The sequence below is a fragment of the Takifugu rubripes genome, chromosome 14, assembly GCF_901000725.2.
Source record: "Takifugu rubripes chromosome 14, fTakRub1.2, whole genome shotgun sequence".
Lineage (NCBI taxonomy): Eukaryota > Metazoa > Chordata > Actinopteri > Tetraodontiformes > Tetraodontidae > Takifugu > Takifugu rubripes.
The window spans coordinates 6,593,299-6,614,975 of NC_042298.1; the positions used below are offsets into that span (position 1 = coordinate 6,593,299).

Genomic DNA, 21,677 nt, shown 5'->3' on the forward strand with positions numbered 1-21,677 from the left:
CTAATTGTCATAGTTAACTAGATTTAAGTTGTAGTCATCTCTGTTGGGACAGAATTTGTCATTACGGGTAAAATAACCACTCTCTCCTGGCTGCAAATCCAAATCCTCATTACCACGACAAGAGGAAAGCGTAAAGAAAATAAATAGATTTGAAAGATGATAACCATAACAATCATCTGTACTCCGGGACGGATCATCAGCACTATTCCGTCTAAAGCATTAAAAGGACATGGACAACTTCCCTGACCTGTTGTCTCCTGACCCAGCTCCTACGACTGTCTGCGCGACGACCCCTTTGACCACAACTGGCCTTCGCTGCCTCAGCTCCCTGGTTTGCACTACTCCATGAACGAGCAGTGCCGCTTCGACTTCGGCACGGGCTACACGATGTGCACCGCGGTAAGCTTCACAGGCCCCACTGAACCACACTTACACACCGAAGCCGCATAGATTCAGGTTTAGAAGAGACCAGTGCGTTGTTTACACTGGATCCTGCAGCGGAACATTTACACGGGAACTCCTGAGCCCTGAAGGTTTTCCTTTGCTTTCTCTGACTGTAAAAGCAGCCACACATACACAACAATTCACATTCTCCCGACGTCCCCTCCTTTCCTTTCCCGGCCACTGGTGGGATTGGCATCTTGCTTAAAGCAGGTAATTGCTTTGTACCTACTTCTTTTTCTTCTCCCGTTAATGTTACTGATGATTTAAGAAGTGAGGTTGCGTCTACGTTGATGCAGCCGCATCTGCACACGCGCAGAAAGGGTGTTTTTGCCGTCTGCGCTCATCCACAACACTGTGCAGCCAGCGTGGCGTGATCGCTCCAGGCTTCATTTGCAGAGAGGCTTGTTCACGGATTTTGCGCGCACTACTAGATTACCCTCTATTCTCTTGTCAAACCCATCCCTCTCAGCTCCAAAAGGCGGGCCAGTCGGGAACGCAGGTAAGGCGACCCCACCTCCCGGAAGTCATGTGGCCCATCATTTGTTTTCTCAGATTTTTTTTTATTGGTTTCTCTTCGTCTTCTGAAGTTGTAACTGTGCGTAATGTTTTTTCTTTTGTACTGTTTCCACCCATTGTCATATTTCGGATGTTAGCCTGCAGGATTCTAAAATGCCCATTTTGAGAGAAAGTGTCTGAAAAGACTTGGACTGTTGGTCCAGTGGCTACGGTTCCACAAACGAACTGCAGCGTACTCTGACTCTTTTCCTGCACGTCTGTGTTAAATCATAGCGGTGCTGGCAGGAAGGGCCTCATTATATTGGCACACATGACTATAAACAACTGGAAAAGGTTGGAAAGATTACTTTCCCATCCAAGGAAAAATGACTGAGCCAGAACAGGGGCTGTTTTTCCATGTTTCACTTCAGCTTTTAGGATCCTCCAGTCTGATGTCATGGTGATTACCTACCACAGTCTAGCCACTGAATCCGACTCGCCCTCTGACCTGCAAAGATTCCCTGGGGTCATGGTGGGTTGGGAAGTCTGTGGAAAGGAGGGAGGAGGGCACGGCCCCTCAGACACTGGACTGCAGGTCAGTTTGGTGGTATCCTCATCAATGGTCCATATCAGAGAATTTGGTCTTTGATCTGTGCCTAGGGGCATTTTAAAGGTCAGTGAGACCTCTCCGTTTGGCCTCTTAACCTGTCGCCCTCTGACCTCCCTCGTGTCCCAATTAAACCATGAGCTGTGTCGTTCTGAGGGTGTTGTCTCTCTCTGTCATCATTTGGTTTGCATGGCTGTGTGTTTCTCAGTGACGTGTGCCGTGACACGAGCCAGGGTCGGTGTTGTTATCGTTGGTATAATACCATGTGGTTGCTGTTTGTTTTGACTTCCTGTTTTCGGTATTTACGTAGTCCTACTCCAGCTTTCCCGTGGTGGCTGTATTTCATTAGTTAAGCTTGAGTTGCTGCCCCCTGTGCAACGCAAGACTCAGTTATTGTCTGTCCCCCTGCAGTACCGTACATTTGACCCGTGCAAGCAGCTGTGGTGTAGCCACCCAGAAAATCCCTTTTTCTGCAAGACCAAGAAAGGACCCCCCATCGATGGCACCACGTGTGGGAACGGGAAGGTAGATCTCATGTGGATTTGTCAGATCTCTGACGGCGCAATCGTCCAAACAGCACACGCGACCTGCACTGTGTTTTTGTCCAGCACTGCTTTAAAGGTCACTGCGTCTGGTTGACCGCTGACATCAAAAAGCAAGATGGAAACTGGGGCGCGTGGAGCAAGTTCGGCCAGTGCTCGCGCACCTGCGGGGGTGGGGTGAAGTTTCGCACCCGTGAATGTGACAGTCCAAGGTAAGGGCAAGAAGACAACTGGCAGGTGCAAATAAATGGGCAAATAACTCACCTGTCCTCTGTCCTCCACTCTACTCAGACCGCTCAACGGAGGCCGCACCTGCCTGGGAGCCACCTACCAGTTCCAGATGTGCAACACCAACGAGTGCGAGGACATCTACAACGACCCGAGGGAGGAGCAATGTCGCACTTGGGAACCCGAGTTTGAGCTACATAGCAACAAGCACCATTGGCTGCCTTATGAACACCCTGACCGTGAGTGCACACACCCACCACTAAGAGTTCCGCTCAGAGAAGATGTGGCTGTTCTGTTATGGTCACTCACATCTGGCCATGCTGCTGAGGACAACTCCCAGCCTCGACTACACCCTCACATAAAACACACCGTCTCCTCCAAAGGCTCCAAAGCCATCTTCTTAGAAGCGTCTTCATTTTCTCTGTCTCTAATTAAATCTTCCCTCTTTATTAGTGAAAATGCGCATGATCCCGCTCTCAAAGTAGATGTTTTTATAGCTTCTTAACATGAAGTTATTAGACAACTAACTGAACTTTTTTTTAAGTGTAAATTACTCATGAGAGAGAAAAATGAAATTTGAATGTTCCCCATTGTGTGTGTGGGGGGGGGGGGGGGGTGGGGGGTGTATGTGTGTGGTGGGGGGGCCACATTCAATCAGAATCACACATCAACAGTGTATTAATGCAGGAAAATTAAACAAATTGATTTCTACTTACATTTTATTTTCCATTTCTTTTAAAAGTGCAATATAGCGCTGCTAAGGTATTGAGTTACAAGAGTAAAGATGTCCTTGCACCATTAAAAACCCTTTGTCTGTCAGAGGATGTTTGATTTTCGAGCTATGAAACTATAAATTCCACCTTGCCTGGATTATCACAGCGTACTGAAATCGATCCATAACTCTTTATTCATGCAGCAACTTTCACGCTAATTAAAATGCAATTCAGAGGGTTTTAAAGAGAGAGTGACAAAAAGGAACACACACAGGCTGAATTTTAAATCAAATGATTCAGAGACTATGTTGTGAGGAGTTTAAGAACGGACTGAAGGTAATGGATAATTGCAGTATCAGTGCATCTTTGGTAACTTAGATACTTCTTGTGAACTGGTTTTGATCTACTTTAACCTGAGTTCCTCAGACCTATTGCACTATTACAGCTCTGAGCAGCAGCAAAAACTCTCTCTGGTCATAACGCAGCAGAGGTGTTTATTCTCGTGGTGGTGGTCTGCCAGCTTTAGTCTCTGGAGGCTCCCGAAGCTGCAGACTGATTCGGGCCGACACGTGGAGTCATGCTGACTCGCTCTGAAGATGAAACATGTGCTCACTGTATTGATGACATCATCAAAATCACCTTTGTTGTGTTTGTCTTGCAGCTAACAAACGCTGCAACCTGCATTGCCAGTCCAAAGAGACACGTTCCGTCGCCTCTACGGACCAAGTGGTCCTGGACGGGACTCGCTGCTCCTACAAGGACCCCCACAGTGTGTGTGTGCGCGGGGAGTGTGAGGTGAGTGGCCTTCCCGTGTCCGAGCGTGACCGCAGCCGTCGCTCTGGTCAGACAAATGAAACTTTCCGCCCGTCTGAACAGAAAGTGGGCTGTGACGGCTTGTTCGGCTCCTCGAAGCAGGAGGACAAATGTGGAGTGTGTGGAGGAGACAACTCCAGCTGCAAAACCTTCAAGGACACCATCACTCGGACATCCAAGAAGCAAGGTATGACCAGATGATTCAGCTCTAGAGTTCTGAAGCAGGTCAGGACCAATACTTCATTATTGTTTCATTCATTTCAAGCAAACCTCAACATTTATAATTCAGAGCTCAGAGTTTAGTGCTTGGTCCAAACCTGGGCACATGTGGCATGACGCTGCACTGTGGGTCTGAACTCAGGCCGCTTTAACCTTCACTGGCCCAGCTGGAGGGGAGTGGTGACAGTCTGTTTCCATAATGAGAGGCCGGCGATGAGCTGACCTCTGGGGAAACAAAACAATTCAAAATGTATCAGGGGGAACGAGGGTGGTGTTAGATGGGAAAAGTCCCAGCAGACAAAACTCATGTTGCTCTTGCTCGTATAATAGTTAGATCTGAACATTCTGATCTTTAATAAATCAGAATCCCATGTTGCTTATAATGTCAGTGCAACCTGGGGGAAAATAAGTGCCTCTGCAGCCTGTTCTCTGGCCAGAGGTATTCTTCATGTCTCATACATCATGTTCCATCAGAGCAGGAGTTGTTTGTCATGTTGTAAATGCAAGATAAATACTGGTGTTGTCCACTCGCAGACCTTTCCTGGTCTGTGTCCGCCAACTCCCGTAATACTTAACTCGACATTGCCCTCTTGTGGAGAATTGGAGCCAGGCAAGCCCCCTGGAAGCAGTTACATCAAAGCTCATTTCACCTTATTTTTTTTTATTATTATTATTATCAGGACATTCAAGTCAACCCTCGTCATGATACTAATTGAACTTGTGAATTAATGGCTGAAATAAGAAAAAGCAGATTTAAAAAATGGGTCAACTCTCTGCCTCCCTATGTGTGTGTCTGTGTATGTATGCGCGCGTGTGTGTGTGTGTGCGTGCGTGTGTGTGTGTGTGCGTGTGTGTGTGTGTGTGTGTGTGTGTGTGTGTGTGTGTGTGTGTGCATGCGCGCACTTTCAGGTTTCCTGAAGGTTCTTGAGATTCCCAGAGGAGCGAGACACCTACTGATCCAAGAGCTGAAGGCAACTTCACACACTTTAGGTACGTTGCTTTTCTTCAGTGTATTTTTGCCACTTTTTTACAGTCAGATTATAATTTTGTGGTGGTTTAATCCTGCAGCTGTGAAGAATGTGGCATCAGGTCTCTTCTTTGTGAACGGGGAAAATGAGTATCTGGAGTCCCGCTCAATGATAGAGAAAGGCGTGGAGTGGGAATACGAGTACGATGACGGCAAGGAGACGCTTCAGACCACCGGCCCTCTCCGACATGGAATTCTGATCATGGTACTGAAATAAATTCTACCCTTCAACCACATTCTTGCTCTCAAAATTACACAAATTAGGCAAATTATTAGATTCATTTTTTTATTTTATCCACCGGCAGATGAAATTACACGGAGACGAGGATGTGAATTTGTCCTATAAGTACATGATGAACATGGACAGTGACACTGCCATCCAGAACAACATGCTGGTGGAAGACAGCTCCTACGAGTGGGCTCCAAAGAAGTGGTCCTTCTGCTCCAGACCCTGCGGTGGAGGTACAGTCATGGTTGCTGGTGGTTATCAGTGACCCTTTACAGTCCTCCAATGCTCCATCCTCTGTGACTGCAGGGAAGCAGTATCTGCGATATGGCTGCAGGAGGAAAGTGGACAGCAAGATGGTCCACAAGAGCTTCTGTAACAAATCCAACATGAAGCCGAGAGGGGACGTCAGAGACTGCAACCAGAAGTCCTGCCCTCCGCCCATGTGCGCATTGACTCCATTCATATAGCTGGTGCACTCCCAACGGGTTCACTTGGCTCCTTGGACTCATCCGGACTGTCTCTGTTCTGCTGCGTTCCACAGCTGGGTTACAGGAGACTGGCAGAACTGCAGCAAAGCCTGCGGGAAGACAGGACTGCAGATCCGAACCGTCAGCTGCGTGCAGCCATCGGAGGACAACACCACGCGCCCCATCCACAACAAACACTGCAACGACAACAGGCCAGAATCCCGCAGAGCCTGCAACCGCCAGCCCTGCCCCACCCAGTGGAGGGTGGGACCCTGGTCGCAGGTACACCGGTCTTCCTCGGGACTGCCTCTCACCTTTGAGCATCTTACTGTTGGAACTGTAACGTCTCGCCTGTTTGCAGTGTTCCGTGACGTGCGGTAACGGGACGCAGCAGAGGAAGGCTCTGTGCCACACCCGAGACAACACCATCGGACTGTGCCTGGACAGCAAGCCCGACACCATCAGAGTCTGCCGACTGGACCCATGTCCAAGTGAGTGGACCCCAAACATCAGTGGTACCTCAACTACAGCCGTCCTGGGAGGCCACAATCGACTTGTTGCTAGGCTGCACTTCCATTAGCTCATATTTGTGAATTACCAGGAAGTTTGAGCTCGTGTTTTTGGATTCACTGAACATAATAGAGAGAAATGAACGGCAGCAGGACTTATTGACGATGATAATTAATTCAATAAACCAATATATGATCAGAAGTCACATGTAAATGAATGCTGAAAGGGTCTCCTTTTCCTGCAGAGGGCTCATCAGACCTCAACAAAAACGGCAACATCCTGATCCAGTGGCTGTCTCGACCCAATCCGTACCCGAAGATCTCCTCACGTAAAACCTCCCTCTATAGTTCCCAGCCTGGTCTCCACAGCGACAGCCGCAGCTGCATGTCTGTCCTCTGCTGGGCCCTGCCCGTCTCTGTCCTCCTGTCTCTTCAGGGTCGGCCCCGGCTGACCCCTTGAGCCGCCCTGCACATGTAACCTGTGCCTGTGCCCACGCCCGTGAGCGAGCGGCAAAGCTTTCGCTTCTCTTTTTGGGGGGGGTATCACCTCTCTGTGTGTGTTTCCTGAGACGGCTCTGACCGGGGGATGTCTCTGGCTCCTGTGGGTGCTGGCTGATTTTTTTCTTGCTCTCTCTCTCTCTGTCTCTCTCTCTCTCTCCTTTTGTGGAGCATTGTGTTGTAACCGCTGGCCAGTCAGTAACTTAAAAGATCCAAAAACTTGACGTGAAAAAGATTTCAACGTGGCCGACAGTGTCGAACAGGTTTTCACTGGCACCTCCTGAAATGTGTCAAAGCCGTTCACGTGCGAGGGAACCCCCCCCACCACCACCACCACCACCACCCTGCGTTTGGCGGCCGTGTTTTGCGCGAGCTCGTTGCGTGTCGTCTTTGGTTGCCAATCCTGAGGTGCAGCTGCAATTTCTTCTTTCTGTAGCGCACTTTCATCGTGAGGCGCAACAGGTGTGAAAATAAAAAGAGAGGTTATATAAATATATATATAAATATATTTAAAAAAAACGCGTTTAAAAACATGAAAGCTTTATTGTGAATGTGATCTTGTCACAATGAGGACATCTTTGCTAGTGCTCATCAGACATCCCGGCTCCATTTGGGGATGAGAATGGTGTCGCGTTCTACGGTCCATTCTCTGGTTGACAGGAAGTCAGCACAGTGACAGGAAGTGATGCGTGTAATCAGTCGGGTTTTGGTGGGAGGGAACTATGAGGTGAAGCATTACCATTTAAAAAAATAAAATAAAAACCACAGGGTAGTCTGACCACTTAGGGTGGCTTCCCATGTCACCTCATCATCAGCCATCCTCTCTTTGACTGTTATTCTGAAGTTCAATAAATGCAGCTTATTTGTGCTTGCAGACTTTAAACAAATACATCTATAAATATATTTGTATTTATATATACCTATGAATCTAAATCTATATGAGTAACAATAATATTAATAATGTTTTAACATGAATAAGCTGTAGCTTATTTGCCTAAAACCTTGGGACTGCTATTGATCGTTTAGATCCTTGACTGTTACGTGTATTTTTTTATTGATTTTACATGAATACAGATGAATATTTAATAAAAGGTAAAGTGTTATGGGGGGAAAAGGGTAAGACCTATATTATGCAGGACTTGGTCAGTTAGTTGCCTCTCCATTCTCTCAGATGGATCAGTGGTTTACTGTCGCATCTCTTTTTGTTTTCTCAGAACACGTTAAGTCATGCACATTAGCGTCCACCACCTGTATGCATGGCGTGCATGGATGTCGTGTCTGAGCGAAGTGTGTGTGTGTGTGTGTGTGTGTGTGTGTGTGTGTGTGTGTGTGTGTGTGTGTGTGTGTTTGTGTGTGTCTGCGTGCGTGTGTGCGTGCGTGCGTGTGTGTCTCTGTGCGTGTGCATGTGTGTGTGAGTGAGTGAGTGAGTGAGTTTCATCCTTCGGGTTTTTACACACCACAGATACAGAAATACCTCATAAGCTTTGATTTGGGAGCGTCTGATGATCTCACTTTGCTTTGATGAACATTAACCACATAAACAATGCCTTATCTTGGATTGAATGTAATGGCTTTTATCTGTGAAAGAGACGGCTTTACTCATTCAAAGATTTCACTCGGAATAGAGGCAGCTTCAAACTGACTTAACAAACTCACACCCGCCGACCGTCCGAACCTACCGAGGACCCGCGTCGGACCCGCGTCTGGCTGCTGGGAGGGGTTGACGAAGGGGGGCTAGGGTACCGACACGCATGGCATCGAGCTAAAAGAGATAAAAATAGTAAAAAAGAAACACTTCAGACTTGTCATTGTATTGTGATCACATATTTCTGTTGTGACTATGTAGCGAGCTATCCAAGGTTTCCTCCTGCTGGAGTTGGACTGTTTGAGACCAAGCCAGACCTAGCAGTGCGACTGTATATAACATTGGTGTTGACTGTATTTAATAACGTTCATGACTGTTATCTTCTTCTATAATATTCTATACTATGGGTAACTGTTTTGTGGCTTCACTGGCCTGCTGTGTGGGGCTGGCTAACGTTTGGCAAACGTTGAAGAAACATTCAGATGGACTACGTGCACTGCGTCTATATGCACTTTGATTTATCAGGGAAATTTTATTAATGTTTTGTAAATGTTTCATATGACACTTAACGTGCCATCCCAGTTTTTACATCGTCATGGAAATTATGTATTTTATTTAAGCAGCCTGTATGATTTATGTAGTTCATGTTTTTCTTTTTTTTTATTATTATTCTTATTATTTTTCAGTTGATACACCGATTGATTTCCAAGTAATGAAGTGTTTTACCAAAGTGACTGTGAACTTGTAACTTTCGATACAGTTGAATTATTTTTCTTAAGAAAAGAAAATATATCTATATATTGAGCAAGGTGGGGCATACATCTCATTGTTTCAGTTACTGTCATTCTCAACAGCAACGTTGTATCAATAAAAATGTTTCAAAAAAGAAAGCGTGACCTTCTCTCACTGGGATCGCCCACTGCTCCACTTCTCTGGGGGTTCTCTTTGCCAGCAGAACCAGGATTTATGCCACAGTGATGCACAAATGTGTTAGTTTAACGGGCTGACGCCAACATGACGGTGACACAAAGCTTCCGTCCTGAAACGGGGGCAACTCGTCCTCCTTCCATCATTGTTCTGGACTAATCTCCTGACTGCTCTTCATCTTTGGGCTTTTTCCTCCTCTTCCTTCCTGCATCCTCTGCTAATGGTTTGGCTTCTCTACTGCACTCTGCACACACTGTATGGATTCTTGAACGGGTCTTCTCCGGCCGTCTCAGCTCTCTGTCTTCTGCTCCGCAGGTCAGCGTTGTGCAGGAGACCGCTCCTCCTTCTGCCGCATGGAGGTGCTGAAGCGCCACTGCTCCCTGCCCGATTTCCAACGCATGTGCTGCAAGTCCTGCAGCGATGTCACCAACTCGCCCGGAGGATCCATTCCTATTCGACCCAGGGTCACATCTCCACCAACGTCCACCAGCTTCATCGGCCTTCTCTTCACTTCTGTCCATACCACTGTCCCTCCATGGACCATCTCTCATTCCACTGGTCTTCATTCCACCCCTCCCCCACTAACATCTACACCAGTTATCACCACAACAGCTTCCATTAACACGTCGGTCCTCCCCATGGCATTTTCCACACCAGGTAGCCCAGTCCTGACCACCTCCCAGCCTCTGCATCTGCCTGCCCCAGACACAGATGTTACCACAGATCCATACAGTAACACAGTTAGCCCAACAACATCTGGTGCCATTGTTGCCACCCTTCTCCCAACAAGGACAACTCTGTCCATAACAGAACAAACCCCAGTCAAATCTAAGCCCAAAAAGAGTATTCCACCAAAGAAGACCAAATACATAAAGCCACCAAAGATCAACACCAAGAAGGATAACGCTCTCAAAAACACAACTAGAAATGATCTACCAAAGACCAAACCCAAAAAGAAAACTAATGATCTCACAAGGAATCACAACCAAGAAGAAACAGTTACTGAAAAACCACCAGCTAACAGTACTCCTAAAAAGTCAACTCCAGCCAACGGTACTCCTAAAAAGTCAACTCCAGCCAACGGTACTCCTAAAAAGTCAACTCCAGCCAACGGTACTCCTAAAAAGTCTACTCCAGCCAACGCTACTCCTAAAAAGTCTACTCCAGCCAACGCTACTCCTAAAAAGCCAGTTTCAAAAAAACCTTTACACAAAAAGGCTCCACCAAAGACCAAACCCAAAAAGGACATTCAACCAAAGAGCAATACTAAAAAGCCAGTCCAGGCAAAGAAAAATCTGCCAAAGAAGCCAAACTCTGAGTCCAAGAAGAGCCAAAACTCAGAAACTAGTTCTAACCAGACTAAGGCCATTGACAAAAAGATGAATCCACAAAATCAAACACTTGAAACAACAACTTTGCCCTATCAATTCCAGCCCTTCACTCTAGAGCCAGATGCAATAACAGAACACTTGTCTTCAACAGTTCCATCCAGCACCAGAGTACCTGTGGAAATTGGCTCCAGTGAGGACCCGACCACACGTGCACATACTCCTCTGTGGTACCTCAAGGCTGCGACTACGACACCCAGCAGTTTTGGTGATGCAACAACAACCCAAAGAGAAGATGCAAACATGTCAAGTGGAACTATTCCACATATTGACGTCCCAATCAGCAACAGTGGTGACATCCCAGTAACTAGTGGGGCCATCCTCAGCGGTGATGACATGACAGGGTCCTTCAGCAATGTGGCCATGATCAGCGACACCATGGTCCTGCAGGACGGCCTCACCATGGTGATCCCGACCATCAGCAGCGAGGATATGATGGACGTCCCCTCCTCGCCCTGGCTGGACCAGTCTGAATTCATCCTCGTCAACAACCCAGTCCCCACGTCGCTGTCGGACCACGCCACTGTCGCCCCGACAACGGCGACACGCACGGTCAACCCGGTGACGCAAAGACCTCGGCGAAGGCCAGACGAGACCGACAACAATCTAATCGACATCTATAACAAGAACACGGGCGCAGACGGTGACGTTTCCCAGAACAACCTGATCCCAAAACACCGGGTGAACCTCAGAGAGAGAACCAAGAACAAACGTATTCAAGAGCTCCTGGAGGAGAAGAGGAACTTTCTCCTGAGGATGAAGAGAGGCCACGCAGCATGACGGGTCTCCTCGTTCCAAGCCGCACGGACTGTTGGGAACCCCGTTTAGACCGTCTCAGCTGAGGACCTCAGGGCGACCCTGGTGCCCAGGACGGACTGCAGAGAACATCATGGCCGAACGGAACAACTGCCTCGGGCAAAGAAAAGCACAGGGGTTTAAATATGCGTAGTTTCATTTTATGCTTTTATTCCCTAAGCTGTTCATTCCAGGCATAACAAGGATGTAAATAGTTACTTTGTGAAACGATGCCCCCTGTTGGCATTTCAGGATAAAACCACAAAATCCAGCCCTACTGCTGCTCTTTGCCCTGCTAGCAGATGCTAATCAGCTCGTGGTAACCGCTGTTACAGGACAAAATCGTGCAAACACTATCAATACATCCTATAGACTGGATATGATGCAATAAATGCTGGGTGCTATGGAATCAAAGGTTTAGCTTTTGGTCATATTGTGGAAAAAAAGGTGCCTTTTTTAAAGGAATTTATGTTTCTTTAAGCTGGATAGACATGCAAAGCATGACAATGATCTATGAACTAGCTTTTTTATATCGTCTTTTCCAATTTTGCAGAAATGTTGCTAATATATATTCAGTTAAGTACATAGTAGTTACTAGTTATAAGTGTTTTTAAAACAAACAAAGCTTTTTATATTAAGAGAAACTCTGAGGGACAGTTTGATTTTCTAAATGTTTATGTAGCAGAACCTATGGATCTTTCTGTACGATATCTGTACATATGAAGAAGAACTTAATGTGTAATATTTATTAAAGCTTAAGTGCTTTTGGTAATGTGCAAATTAACCGTGTTTTGTAACTGGCACGCCGTCATCGGATTTAGACCTCACGCCACTGCAAAATTCAATCAGTCACTTCATCAACTCCCTGTTTGCTCCACTTTTAAATGAATTTTCTATATTAAGCCACGTGTAGCGTGGTGATGTAATGTCTGGAACACTGGCGTGGCTCCCTTTAAAGCGTCAGCCCTCATTTCATTGCCTTTATTTTTTCAAATCTTGACAGACTGAGAATAGCAAGTTCAGCACATGAGTCTCTGATCTTATTCCCCAAATAGAAGCTGGCCGATCGCTCAAATGGAGGAGGAGATGGTGAAGATGTGTTTGTTTTTGGGTTGAGCCTGAATGGTTTCACTAAACATCAGGTTCCTGTAGAGCCGATCTTGTGGGTAGAGCCTCATTTCAGCCCATCTCTAATCATCTCTACAGGAGAGGAACAAGCTCCATGGTTGTCTCTAAAGCATACAGGTGCGTCACAGAGGGTCGTAAGAATAATAGATTACCGGTAGGTTCTCATCAGCAGTGGAATGTAGGGCATTGGCCAGTAAGTGTCTCGTAATATTTCCTCTGTGCTATAAACCTACAAAAGCGCAGGAGGGCGAAACAGACACGATGTCTCCTTAGTCCACATTTTTTTTAAATGTCATATTTGGCTAATATTGTTGCTCCTGCTCCTCGGTGCAGATTACCCCACTCAGCAGCAGCAGCTTAGCTCATATTCTCCACATGTTGGCACGTTTCATGTCGTTTTTTTCCCCTTCTTCCATAAATTCAATGTGAACTACAGCCCATTGTGGTGCACGTTGTTTTCCCAGCATGCACATGGATGAATACATTAAAAGGGAAGAAAAAACACTTAATGGCACGTGTAACTGTGACCTGTGTGAGACAAATTTAGCTCCTCGTGACTCAGAGACTAGAAAGCCATAAAAATCCAAGAATCTTTTTATAGCTTGATATGATGCAGTGTTCAAAAGAAATCATAATAATCACTATAATAATTAAAAGAATCATTATAATTATGAAAACAACAAAATGGGGGGTTGATACTCCACTGACTGACGCACAAGCGCACGCTTTGTGCAGGTGCACGTCTCACATCGTGTCCATCGTGTGTCCTGAAACCTCCGGGATTTCTCCAATTTATTTTCTATTCAGTCTCTTTTATCTGGTGGTTAAAGGTTTGTGAAAGTGTCCAAATGCAGCAGTTGAGGAGGAGAAGAATAAAGAGTCCAGAAACAGTCAGACAGAGCAGCTGAATGCTGCTTCAGGAGGTGCAGAGTTAAAACAGTGCTTATTACATGGGAATAGGTAATAGAGACCAGATGACCTATTCCTAGAATGACCCCGGGGGAAGGGAGGGGGGCAGAATGAAAAAAACACCATAACATATATTATTTTCTAAATTGTGTTGCTTAGTATTGATATCCACGTGACAATAATTGTCCTATAGCAGAAATTCAGCTTTGAGAGGCCGAATATATTTTATTATTAACTCATTCCTCCGGCTCCTCCTGCAGGTTTGCTGTGGACACTATAAATGTTGTAAACAGAAGTGTGAGTCCGGGGCATAAATCCCTTTATTATGCTCGGGCTTCCAAAGGTCAGCGGTCCTGTGACTCTGTGTCTGAACCAGAAACACGAGCAAAATCCTGACACTCACACGTTTAACGCTCACATGTTTCTCTGATTCGACGCACATGAGCGCGTTCCCTGTCAGCTGGCTCAAATGCTTTAATTTACGTCTTTCCTTCTCACATCTAAGCTCTAATAGCATTCTCTCTCTCTCTCTCTCTCTCTCTCTCTCCCTCTCTCGCTCTCTCGCTCTCTCTCTCCCTCTCTTTCTTTCTCCATCAAGACAGCGAGCCAATGACAGTGCTGGAGTTCAGGAAATGGATGGTGTGTCTATTTTTAGATCCAGAGAAGGAGGGCAAACCAAAAGTGAGCTATGGATAGAGAGAATGAGGGAGGGCGGGATGTGAGGAGATGTTAAATCTACAGTCTATTGCCGCCTCTGGTCAGAGGCAGCTGGATCGCTCGCGGAGCAGCAGCATCACTGGCAGGAGAGACGGCATCGTAAATTAGACCCACTCTGGGCAGCAGAGAATTTGGAGGCTGTGAGAGCAGAAGAAGAGAAAAAGAGGACCGGCTGGATTCATCAGAGGTGAGTCTGGATGCACAGTTGTGCATGAATGTGTCAGGGAGTTTGTGTGTGGAGCTCGGAGCCGCTGCTGTAAAACAGCCATTCCAGCCCTGTAAACAAAGGTCTGGTCTAAATTTAGCTGTGGCTACACCTTGGAAGAAAGGCTGGCATTTTTGGGTTTGGCCGGCTCTATTTTTGGCCCGGAGGTTGAGATTAAAATACATCACGGGCGAAGAACTCAGGGTTCTTACAATATTGGGCAACTCGCCATTGGGAAAATACAAGCAGACGCATTCTGCGGCTTTACACGACTGAGGTGTCTTTAAAAATAGGCGTCTATTTCTGCAGCTTTGCTGGGACTGTTGGTGTTTTTGAGCTGTTTGCGCCTCCAAAGTAAGCAGCAGAGGAGGAGGAGGAGAGGCTCATATAGGCGAGAGGAGACAACATATGACTGATGGGCGCAAACTTGTGATGGGGGGATGGACTGCCTGAACATTCAAGCCTCTAACCTGGATTTAGACACACACACATCTGACGTGCCAAATATTTGAGTCTGCGTTTGTTTTGATGTTCCATCAGCCATGCGTCCACGATCCCAACTGCTGTCCAAGAGGAGGCTACTGCTGCCCACCATCAGAGAGGGCACGGAGGAGTCGGTGAGGGATCTGAACGAGGCCAACACGCTCCACATCGCCGCTCACGCCCAGGCCGTAACCTCTGAGGACTACCTGCTTTCCATCTGCCACCTCGCCCACCCCACCTTCCCCATCAGGGAGGTTTCCCCCACCAGCAGACGCTCACGACAGGTCGATGCAGCCAACCGGAGGCTGCGTCCGACCCGTCTGGGCTCTCCGACAGACGAGTCTGAGCGCCCCATCCAGCGGGAGGATGAGAGGGAGCCGGGCGGCAGTCTGGTGTTCGGCAACTCCGACCCTCTTGAGTATATTTACGGACACCAGGAGGCCCTCGGGGGCGTGATTGTTGAGGGGAAGTTTGTGAAGCCGCGCGGCAGCCTGTGGGAGGGTCGCCCCCGCTCCAGGGCCCACAGCATCCCCCGTGCTCTAAGTCCTGACCTCCCACGCCAGCGCAAGAACAGCACCCCCGAGCTGCACAGCAACGCCTCACTTTCACAGAGCTCCCCGAAACACAGCGTGGCCCGGGCAGAGGCCAGGAGGGCAGGAGACAGAGGGGCGCAGGATCCAAACAAACAGTCCCTCATCTCTCAGTGGATCTCTGAATGCAGGTCGGCGTGGAGAGAGGCACGTGCACGGGCCTGCATGCTGCCCGCCATCGCTGAGGTTTAGAAAGACCAAATGGACAGAAGCCCTCAGCAAATGATCTCAGTCTTTTGTTCGTTCAGTGCATGACACATTGACGTTAATACAGATAGATGTGTAATATGCAGATATAAGAAGTGATTTATTACAGATTGTTTAAAAAAAAAGAGGGGCGTTGTTACCTGTGCTTGCTGTATGCTGGTGATTATGTAAAAGTCACAAAAAAACAGACAATACCTGCAAAATCCTCTTTTTTTTGTTACCTTCCAGTGTTTTTGTGATCCGATTGTGAATCAATTAAATTCATTTTTGATAATCTTGAAGGAGCAGAATTGTTTTTCCTGTTGTCAGTCAGCCCTGTTCTGTGCCTGCATGAATCCTTGGAAAATGAACTCCATTCTCGCCTCTGCTGGTGCCAGCCAGTGGCGTTTCCATGGTAACTGTGGTGGTATCCTTTCACCGGTAAACACGAGGGTGGAGAGACACGGGCTGAGAGGAAGATAACACAGCTGAGGTCTAAACAGGCGGGACTCCGGTGGTGCTGTTGTTTTTGCACGGCCTGCATGACACAATGACATGCTGGGAAATTACAGTAAAAAATGACTTAATGTCATTTAACCAGCTGAATTAAACTGAATGAAATTTGGGGGAGGACACGATGGACAGTACTCCGCACAGATTACTAAGGATAAAATGTATCAAACCTGACCTGGTATAGATGGAAAACTCCCCTTTATGACGTAATGGCGACCCAGGAGGTAATGCCACTGATTGAACACTAGAGGGCAGCCTAAAACCAACCGCTCCCCCAGCCAAAACTCCAGAATCACACAAATGGTCAAGTTGACAGTAACTCTGGCTCCACAGATGCATTGTCGGGGTCTCTGGTTGAGGCTGAAGGGGGTGGGGGTGACTTCTTCTGGAATGGCCTTAATGCCACAAGACCCACGTCCACCAACAGGAACAGCAAGACGGCAGCAAATGTCACAGGTCCACATCCTGAAAGGTTACGGCTCTTTCAGTTCTTTTTAGGACTGACACCAAATCCGGAGTGGCTTTAATGATGTGGCTTGTTTGCCCTCACACACACCTACGCACACACATGCATGCACATATTTCATAGAGAGAGAAGTTATGTGTCGTCACGTGAAGAAATCTTCTGTGGATGGAAACTTCTATGCTGCCGTTACCTTTTCACACTTACACTCACACAGGAAAGATGGGGTCTGATTTTAACTAGCCTGACATTTAAAAGAAGAAAGCATTTTTAGATATTTATCATGCTTATCAAAAACAGCATCAGAAGAATATTACATTAAAAGCTGAGCTAAACCAGATTTTAGATCCTTTTTCACATGCTGGAAAAAAAGAAAAACCTAAACATTGCACTGGCATCAGCCTTCTGTCACTTTTTTCTCAGGAATTTCTTTATTCAACCCTAACTTGCCCTTAGTGCTGTGGTCTATGTTAGCCCCAGGGGGCTCCTGACCCCCCTGACAAAGATGTCTGAAGATACCTGGAAATGTCCACTGATGGCCACGTCAAGTCACCACTGAGCTGTTAAATTGATATTTAGCTAGGACATATCAGGTGTTCTATATTCATTTATCTTCAAATTTAGCAAAAAACACACAAAACCAAGAGGAATTTTGAAAGTTCTGAAAACCTGACTGCTCTGTAAACTTTTCCCCCCTCCAGCTCATGCAGATCAAAGTGAAATGGGAAGCGAAACCAGAAAGGACGAGGACGCGCTGTTGAAATTTGTCTGATTAATCCTCCACACTCACAGTTTCCTTTCATTTGTGGCTACATAAGATAATGTTTATAAATCACGTGGCATCGGTAAACCCCTGGACAAAGCTGCACTGACTTCCTCCATCCTGTCTCCTGGCAGCCCGCCACCTCTCCTTTGTGTTTGAGCAGGGTTAACGGTGCTGGTGGTTGCTGGTTCAGTCCACAGAGCCATCAAATATCAATGGGAGGGAAATGAACCTTGTTTGTAGGTTGGGATTAGAACAGAGCCTCGACCGTGACCAGTGTCGATCCCATATTTTTAAGGTTTCGTTTTCCTGGCGAACTGGGCAGTTTCAAAGAAGTCCCCCTGGCTGGTGCCTGAATTTAGATTCAGTTCCTTTCACTAGTGCATGGAAGCCCCCGTCGGCTCCTAAATTAGCTCAGCGTGTTTGTGGCAGAGTTTTGCTGACACCAGTCTTACATCAGGTTTTCAATAAATTTCAGCATTTCTCCAGCAACAGTAGTTCCTCTAAAGTAAGCGAAAGGAAAAAAGGGAACATCGGGTTGTATTTCAGTTATAATTATGACCACCGGCAGGTAAATGAGGCCGCAGTGGTCAGTATCCATCCGAAGTGGTTCCGAGGAGGGAAGGAGGGTGACCCAGTGACGGGGTCATGGGGGCCAAGGCGGGGGGATGTGAATTATTGGTGTTATTCTTTTCTCTTTTGGGGTCTTTAAGGCTTAATAATGGCTGTCAGTTGTTTTGCTTTCTCCAGTTTGCTTGTTTTCCTCACAAAGTGATGCAATCAACTGAACTGAGACCAGAGGCACAAACACCGTTTAACTTTGTCTTCTGCTAAAATGTTTCTCTGGTCTCAGCTGTAAGTGATAAGGTTAGTGATCACTACCCCCCCCCCCCCCCCCCCCCCCCGGCCCACACCCCCACCCCCACACACCCCCACACCCCCACCCCCACACACCCCCACACACCCACACACACGCACACTCAGCAGCCAGTAACTCAGACCAGTGTTTTTGTGTGATTAGTTGCCGTAAACGTTAAAGGTGTTAACCACGGCCATGCTCAGCATCACATGCACCCACCCCCGTGCGGCCTTCCAAGTCTGAGGCGACTTCACACGTGTTGACATTCACACCATCATTTTCCGAACCTGTTTGGCTTAAACGTCACGTATGATATCGGGGCTGTTAGCAGAGACTTTTACTCTTTTTACTGTTGGAAAGCCGACGTTTAGCGATCTGAATGTTCCCACAATAACTGGAAAACTTTGGTAAATTCTCAGAAAATGGCCAAGGAACAGAAGATTCAATCTGGCAACGTTCCCGATGCCGGTATACCATATTATAGTATACCATACAATACCATTCTATAGTATAGTATACCATACAATACCATACTATAATATACCATATTATATCATACCATACCATATTATAGTATACCTTATAGTTTACCATACCATATTATAGTATACCATACAATACCATACCATACCATACCATACCATATAGTATACCATACAATACCATACCATACCATACCATATCATATAGTATACCATACAATACCATACCATACCATACCATACCATATTATAGTATACCATATAGTATACCATACCATATTATAGTATACCATACAATACCATACCATACCATACCATATAGTATACCATACAATACCATACCATACCATACCATACCATATTATACCATACCATATAGTATACCATACAATACCATACTATAGTATAGTATACCATACAATACCATACTATAATATACCATATTATATCATACCATACCATATTATAGTACCGGTATACCATATAGTATACCATACCATATTATAGTATACCATACAATACCATACCATATTATACCATACTATAGTATACCATACCATACCATACCATATTATATTATACCATACAATACTATATTCTGGTATACCATACCATATTATACCATATTATAGTATACCATACAATACCATACCATATTATAGTATATTTATATATAGTATAGTATAGTATATAATATAATTCAATTTCCCTTTGGGGATGAATAAAGTACATCTTGAATCTTGACTACCATACCATATTATAGTATACCATACAATACCATACAATACAATACAATACTATACTATACTATACTATACTATACTATACTATACTATACAGTACTATGAGCTGCTTGCGGGGGTCTTTGCTCTCTGGCAGCTTTTCTACTCATAGATGTGATCCAAATGTCACTTTTAAAAATTAATGATATAATAATTAATTTGTGCTACAAAACGGCATCATTAAAGGCTAAACTTAAATGTCAGTTAATCATTTGGCCATTGAGGCCAGCTCGGATTTAGTCATGAGGTTTCAGGTTTCACTTTCTAGTAGAGAGATTTGCCGTCCTGAACGGAAGAGTGACGTGGGGAGTGTGGAAATCTGGGGGTTATTTAAGGAGGCCTTCAGTCTGTGCTCATCACTCCGCTCCTCCAACAGCCAGACAACTTTGGGTTCTCCTCCACTGAATCAGAGCTTCGATCCAACATGTCCGGCATCATCAGGCTGATTCTGCTCCTCACCCTCGCAGTCTGCATCTCTGAGGCTCAGCGTAAGGGCTTCCACTGTTGTTCTGCATTATTTACCTGCATTGCTGTACCACATGTACAGAGGAACACTCTTCTAACGCCTCTCTGTCTCTCCCCCCTTTAGTGCACAACACTGAAAGCTGTCTTTGTCAGAATGTCAGTCCAACATTGGTGGGGGGCCGCAACAACATCAAGGACATCCAGATCTACCGCGAGACCACCTTCTGCACCCGAGTGGAGATTCAGTAAGTTCACAGTCGAATCGGACTAAAGACTCATTTAGGCTGATTATGTCTCGGTTTGGATCAGTCAGACTTTAGTTATCGGGCACTTTTCATATGATTGAAACATAACTTTACGGTGCTTTACGCCATAAAAGCAGACAAAGCAAAGCAAAAGTAAAACCCAGTTATACACACACACACACACACACACGCGCGCGCGCACACACACACGATACACTTTCTCGTCTGTATAGAGCTTAAAAGATAATTTTTTTTCCTCCTCACACGAGTTCTGTCTAAAACTCTCCCTGTCTGATCCTGCAGAGTCACCATGAAAAATGGCCGCCGCTATTGCCTGGACCCCAGCAAGGTGTCCAAAATCCTGAGCAAAATCATGTGAGTGGATTGAGGCTGTAGAACTGACTCCCACGCCACGGCGCTGGTGTTGATGTTTCTGTCCATCTCTGTTCCAGGAGGAAATAGGGAAGTGTGACGTCAGCTGAGGTCACTTCCGCCGCTGACGGCGGCAGCTCGACACTGGAGAACCTCTGATCAAGAACAAGCTGGCAGAAGAGGGCACTTTCGATACAAGATCACAAACATATTTTGGTTTTTTTCTATATTTATGCCAGCATAGAAATTATTTAATGAGTTTTCTTTTTTAAGTTGTGAAACATTAGTCACATCACTTTGTGTCTACTTTTATTTTTATAATAAAACAGTGAAAAACACCAGTTTTGTGTGCAAGTGCGTATGTACTTTGGGGTTTCTCCAATAAATACTCAAAATAACATGGTAACATCAGTAAAGGCCTATTAAGACCGACTGATTATTAAAGATAAGATGGTTTTATTCCTTGGTAGCAGGAGACCGATAGAATTGAGTGTTTGGCTGTTATTGGACTTATTATCTCCCCCAAGAAGGTTGTGTGATATGATAACTGGTGCGTCTGTTTAGCAAAATCAGTTAACTGATTTCAATTACTTTTTTAGGAGATGATCAAGGGGAGGAGGAAGAAATGAGTAAAAATTGGTTATGTGCCAAATTCCAGAGAAACTTTGACACTTGATCTTCCAAGGATCAAGGCTAAGGAAGGAAAGGAATTTATTTCTTGAAGAATTCTTTATGGTATCTGCGGGAAGATTATTGATTATTGTAGAGACTATTGATCTAAACGGAGCGTTTGCGTGGGTGTGCTGCCTCTTATGTCCACACAGAGGCGCTATTGCAAAGGTCTTTAATCATAAAATTTATTTTTTAATTTATTTATTTTGTTAACAGATTATTTAGACATTTGCTTTGGTTTTGTATTAAAGTATAGAATTTTAAATAGCATTAAAATTCGATATATAGGACATTGAATCCCATTTTGTTGCCGTTTATGGGCTTTATATCGCACCACATTATTAATTCATCGAAGTT

The 21,677-nt window shown here is 45.7% G+C and overlaps 3 protein-coding genes across 4 annotated transcripts in view; all 3 read left to right on the top strand.

The window, feature by feature from the left end:
• The window catches only part of LOC101063894 (A disintegrin and metalloproteinase with thrombospondin motifs 2-like), a 76,566-nt gene extending 64,296 nt beyond the window's left edge, over positions 1-12,270 (top strand). Inside the window, exons 9-23 of one of the 2 annotated variants that reach the window (XM_029847237.1) lie at positions 267-399; positions 914-943; positions 1,958-2,071; positions 2,155-2,300; positions 2,380-2,555; positions 3,691-3,824; positions 3,906-4,029; positions 4,971-5,051; positions 5,130-5,293; positions 5,394-5,550; positions 5,624-5,759; positions 5,859-6,066; positions 6,146-6,275; positions 6,539-6,622; positions 9,619-12,270. In XM_029847237.1, the coding sequence (XP_029703097.1) occupies positions 267-399; positions 914-943; positions 1,958-2,071; positions 2,155-2,300; positions 2,380-2,555; positions 3,691-3,824; positions 3,906-4,029; positions 4,971-5,051; positions 5,130-5,293; positions 5,394-5,550; positions 5,624-5,759; positions 5,859-6,066; positions 6,146-6,275; positions 6,539-6,622; positions 9,619-11,471 (3,670 nt within the window). In that variant the 3' untranslated portion in view covers positions 11,472-12,270. The remainder of the gene's footprint in view (positions 1-266; positions 400-913; positions 944-1,957; positions 2,072-2,154; positions 2,301-2,379; positions 2,556-3,690; positions 3,825-3,905; positions 4,030-4,970; positions 5,052-5,129; positions 5,294-5,393; positions 5,551-5,623; positions 5,760-5,858; positions 6,067-6,145; positions 6,276-6,538; positions 6,623-9,618) is intronic. The other variant, XM_011610739.2, reaches the window with a different exon arrangement.
• Positions 12,271-14,152: 1,882 nt separating this feature from the next.
• LOC101064119 (uncharacterized) lies at positions 14,153-16,009 on the top strand. The gene is made up of 2 exons (XM_003970412.3): positions 14,153-14,427; positions 14,986-16,009. Exon 2 carries the CDS (start codon positions 14,988-14,990, stop codon positions 15,708-15,710), a length of 723 nt encoding a protein of 240 aa, XP_003970461.2. The 5' UTR covers positions 14,153-14,427; positions 14,986-14,987; the 3' UTR covers positions 15,711-16,009.
• Positions 16,010-19,901: 3,892 nt separating this feature from the next.
• Positions 19,902-20,989, top strand: LOC105417375 (platelet basic protein-like). Its single transcript, XM_011610690.2, has 4 exons — positions 19,902-20,054; positions 20,156-20,276; positions 20,580-20,651; positions 20,729-20,989. Exons 1-4 carry the CDS (start codon positions 19,991-19,993, stop codon positions 20,736-20,738), a joined length of 267 nt encoding a protein of 88 aa, XP_011608992.2. The 5' UTR covers positions 19,902-19,990; the 3' UTR covers positions 20,739-20,989.
• The last annotated feature ends 688 nt before the right edge of the window (positions 20,990-21,677 follow it).

Bases quoted from the DNA above. Each gene is read 5' to 3' on its own strand.
- LOC101064119 (XM_003970412.3), top strand. From the start codon at position 14,988: ATGCGTCCACGATCCCAACTGCTGTCCAAGAGGAGGCTACTGCTGCCC.
- LOC105417375 (XM_011610690.2), top strand. From the start codon at position 19,991: ATGTCCGGCATCATCAGGCTGATTCTGCTCCTCACCCTCGCAGTCTGC. The intron at 20,055-20,155 runs GTAAGGGCTTCC...TCCCCCCTTTAG, and splicing joins CTGCATCTCTGAGGCTCAGC to TGCACAACACTGAAAGCTGT. The intron at 20,277-20,579 runs GTAAGTTCACAG...CTGATCCTGCAG, and splicing joins TGCACCCGAGTGGAGATTCA to AGTCACCATGAAAAATGGCC.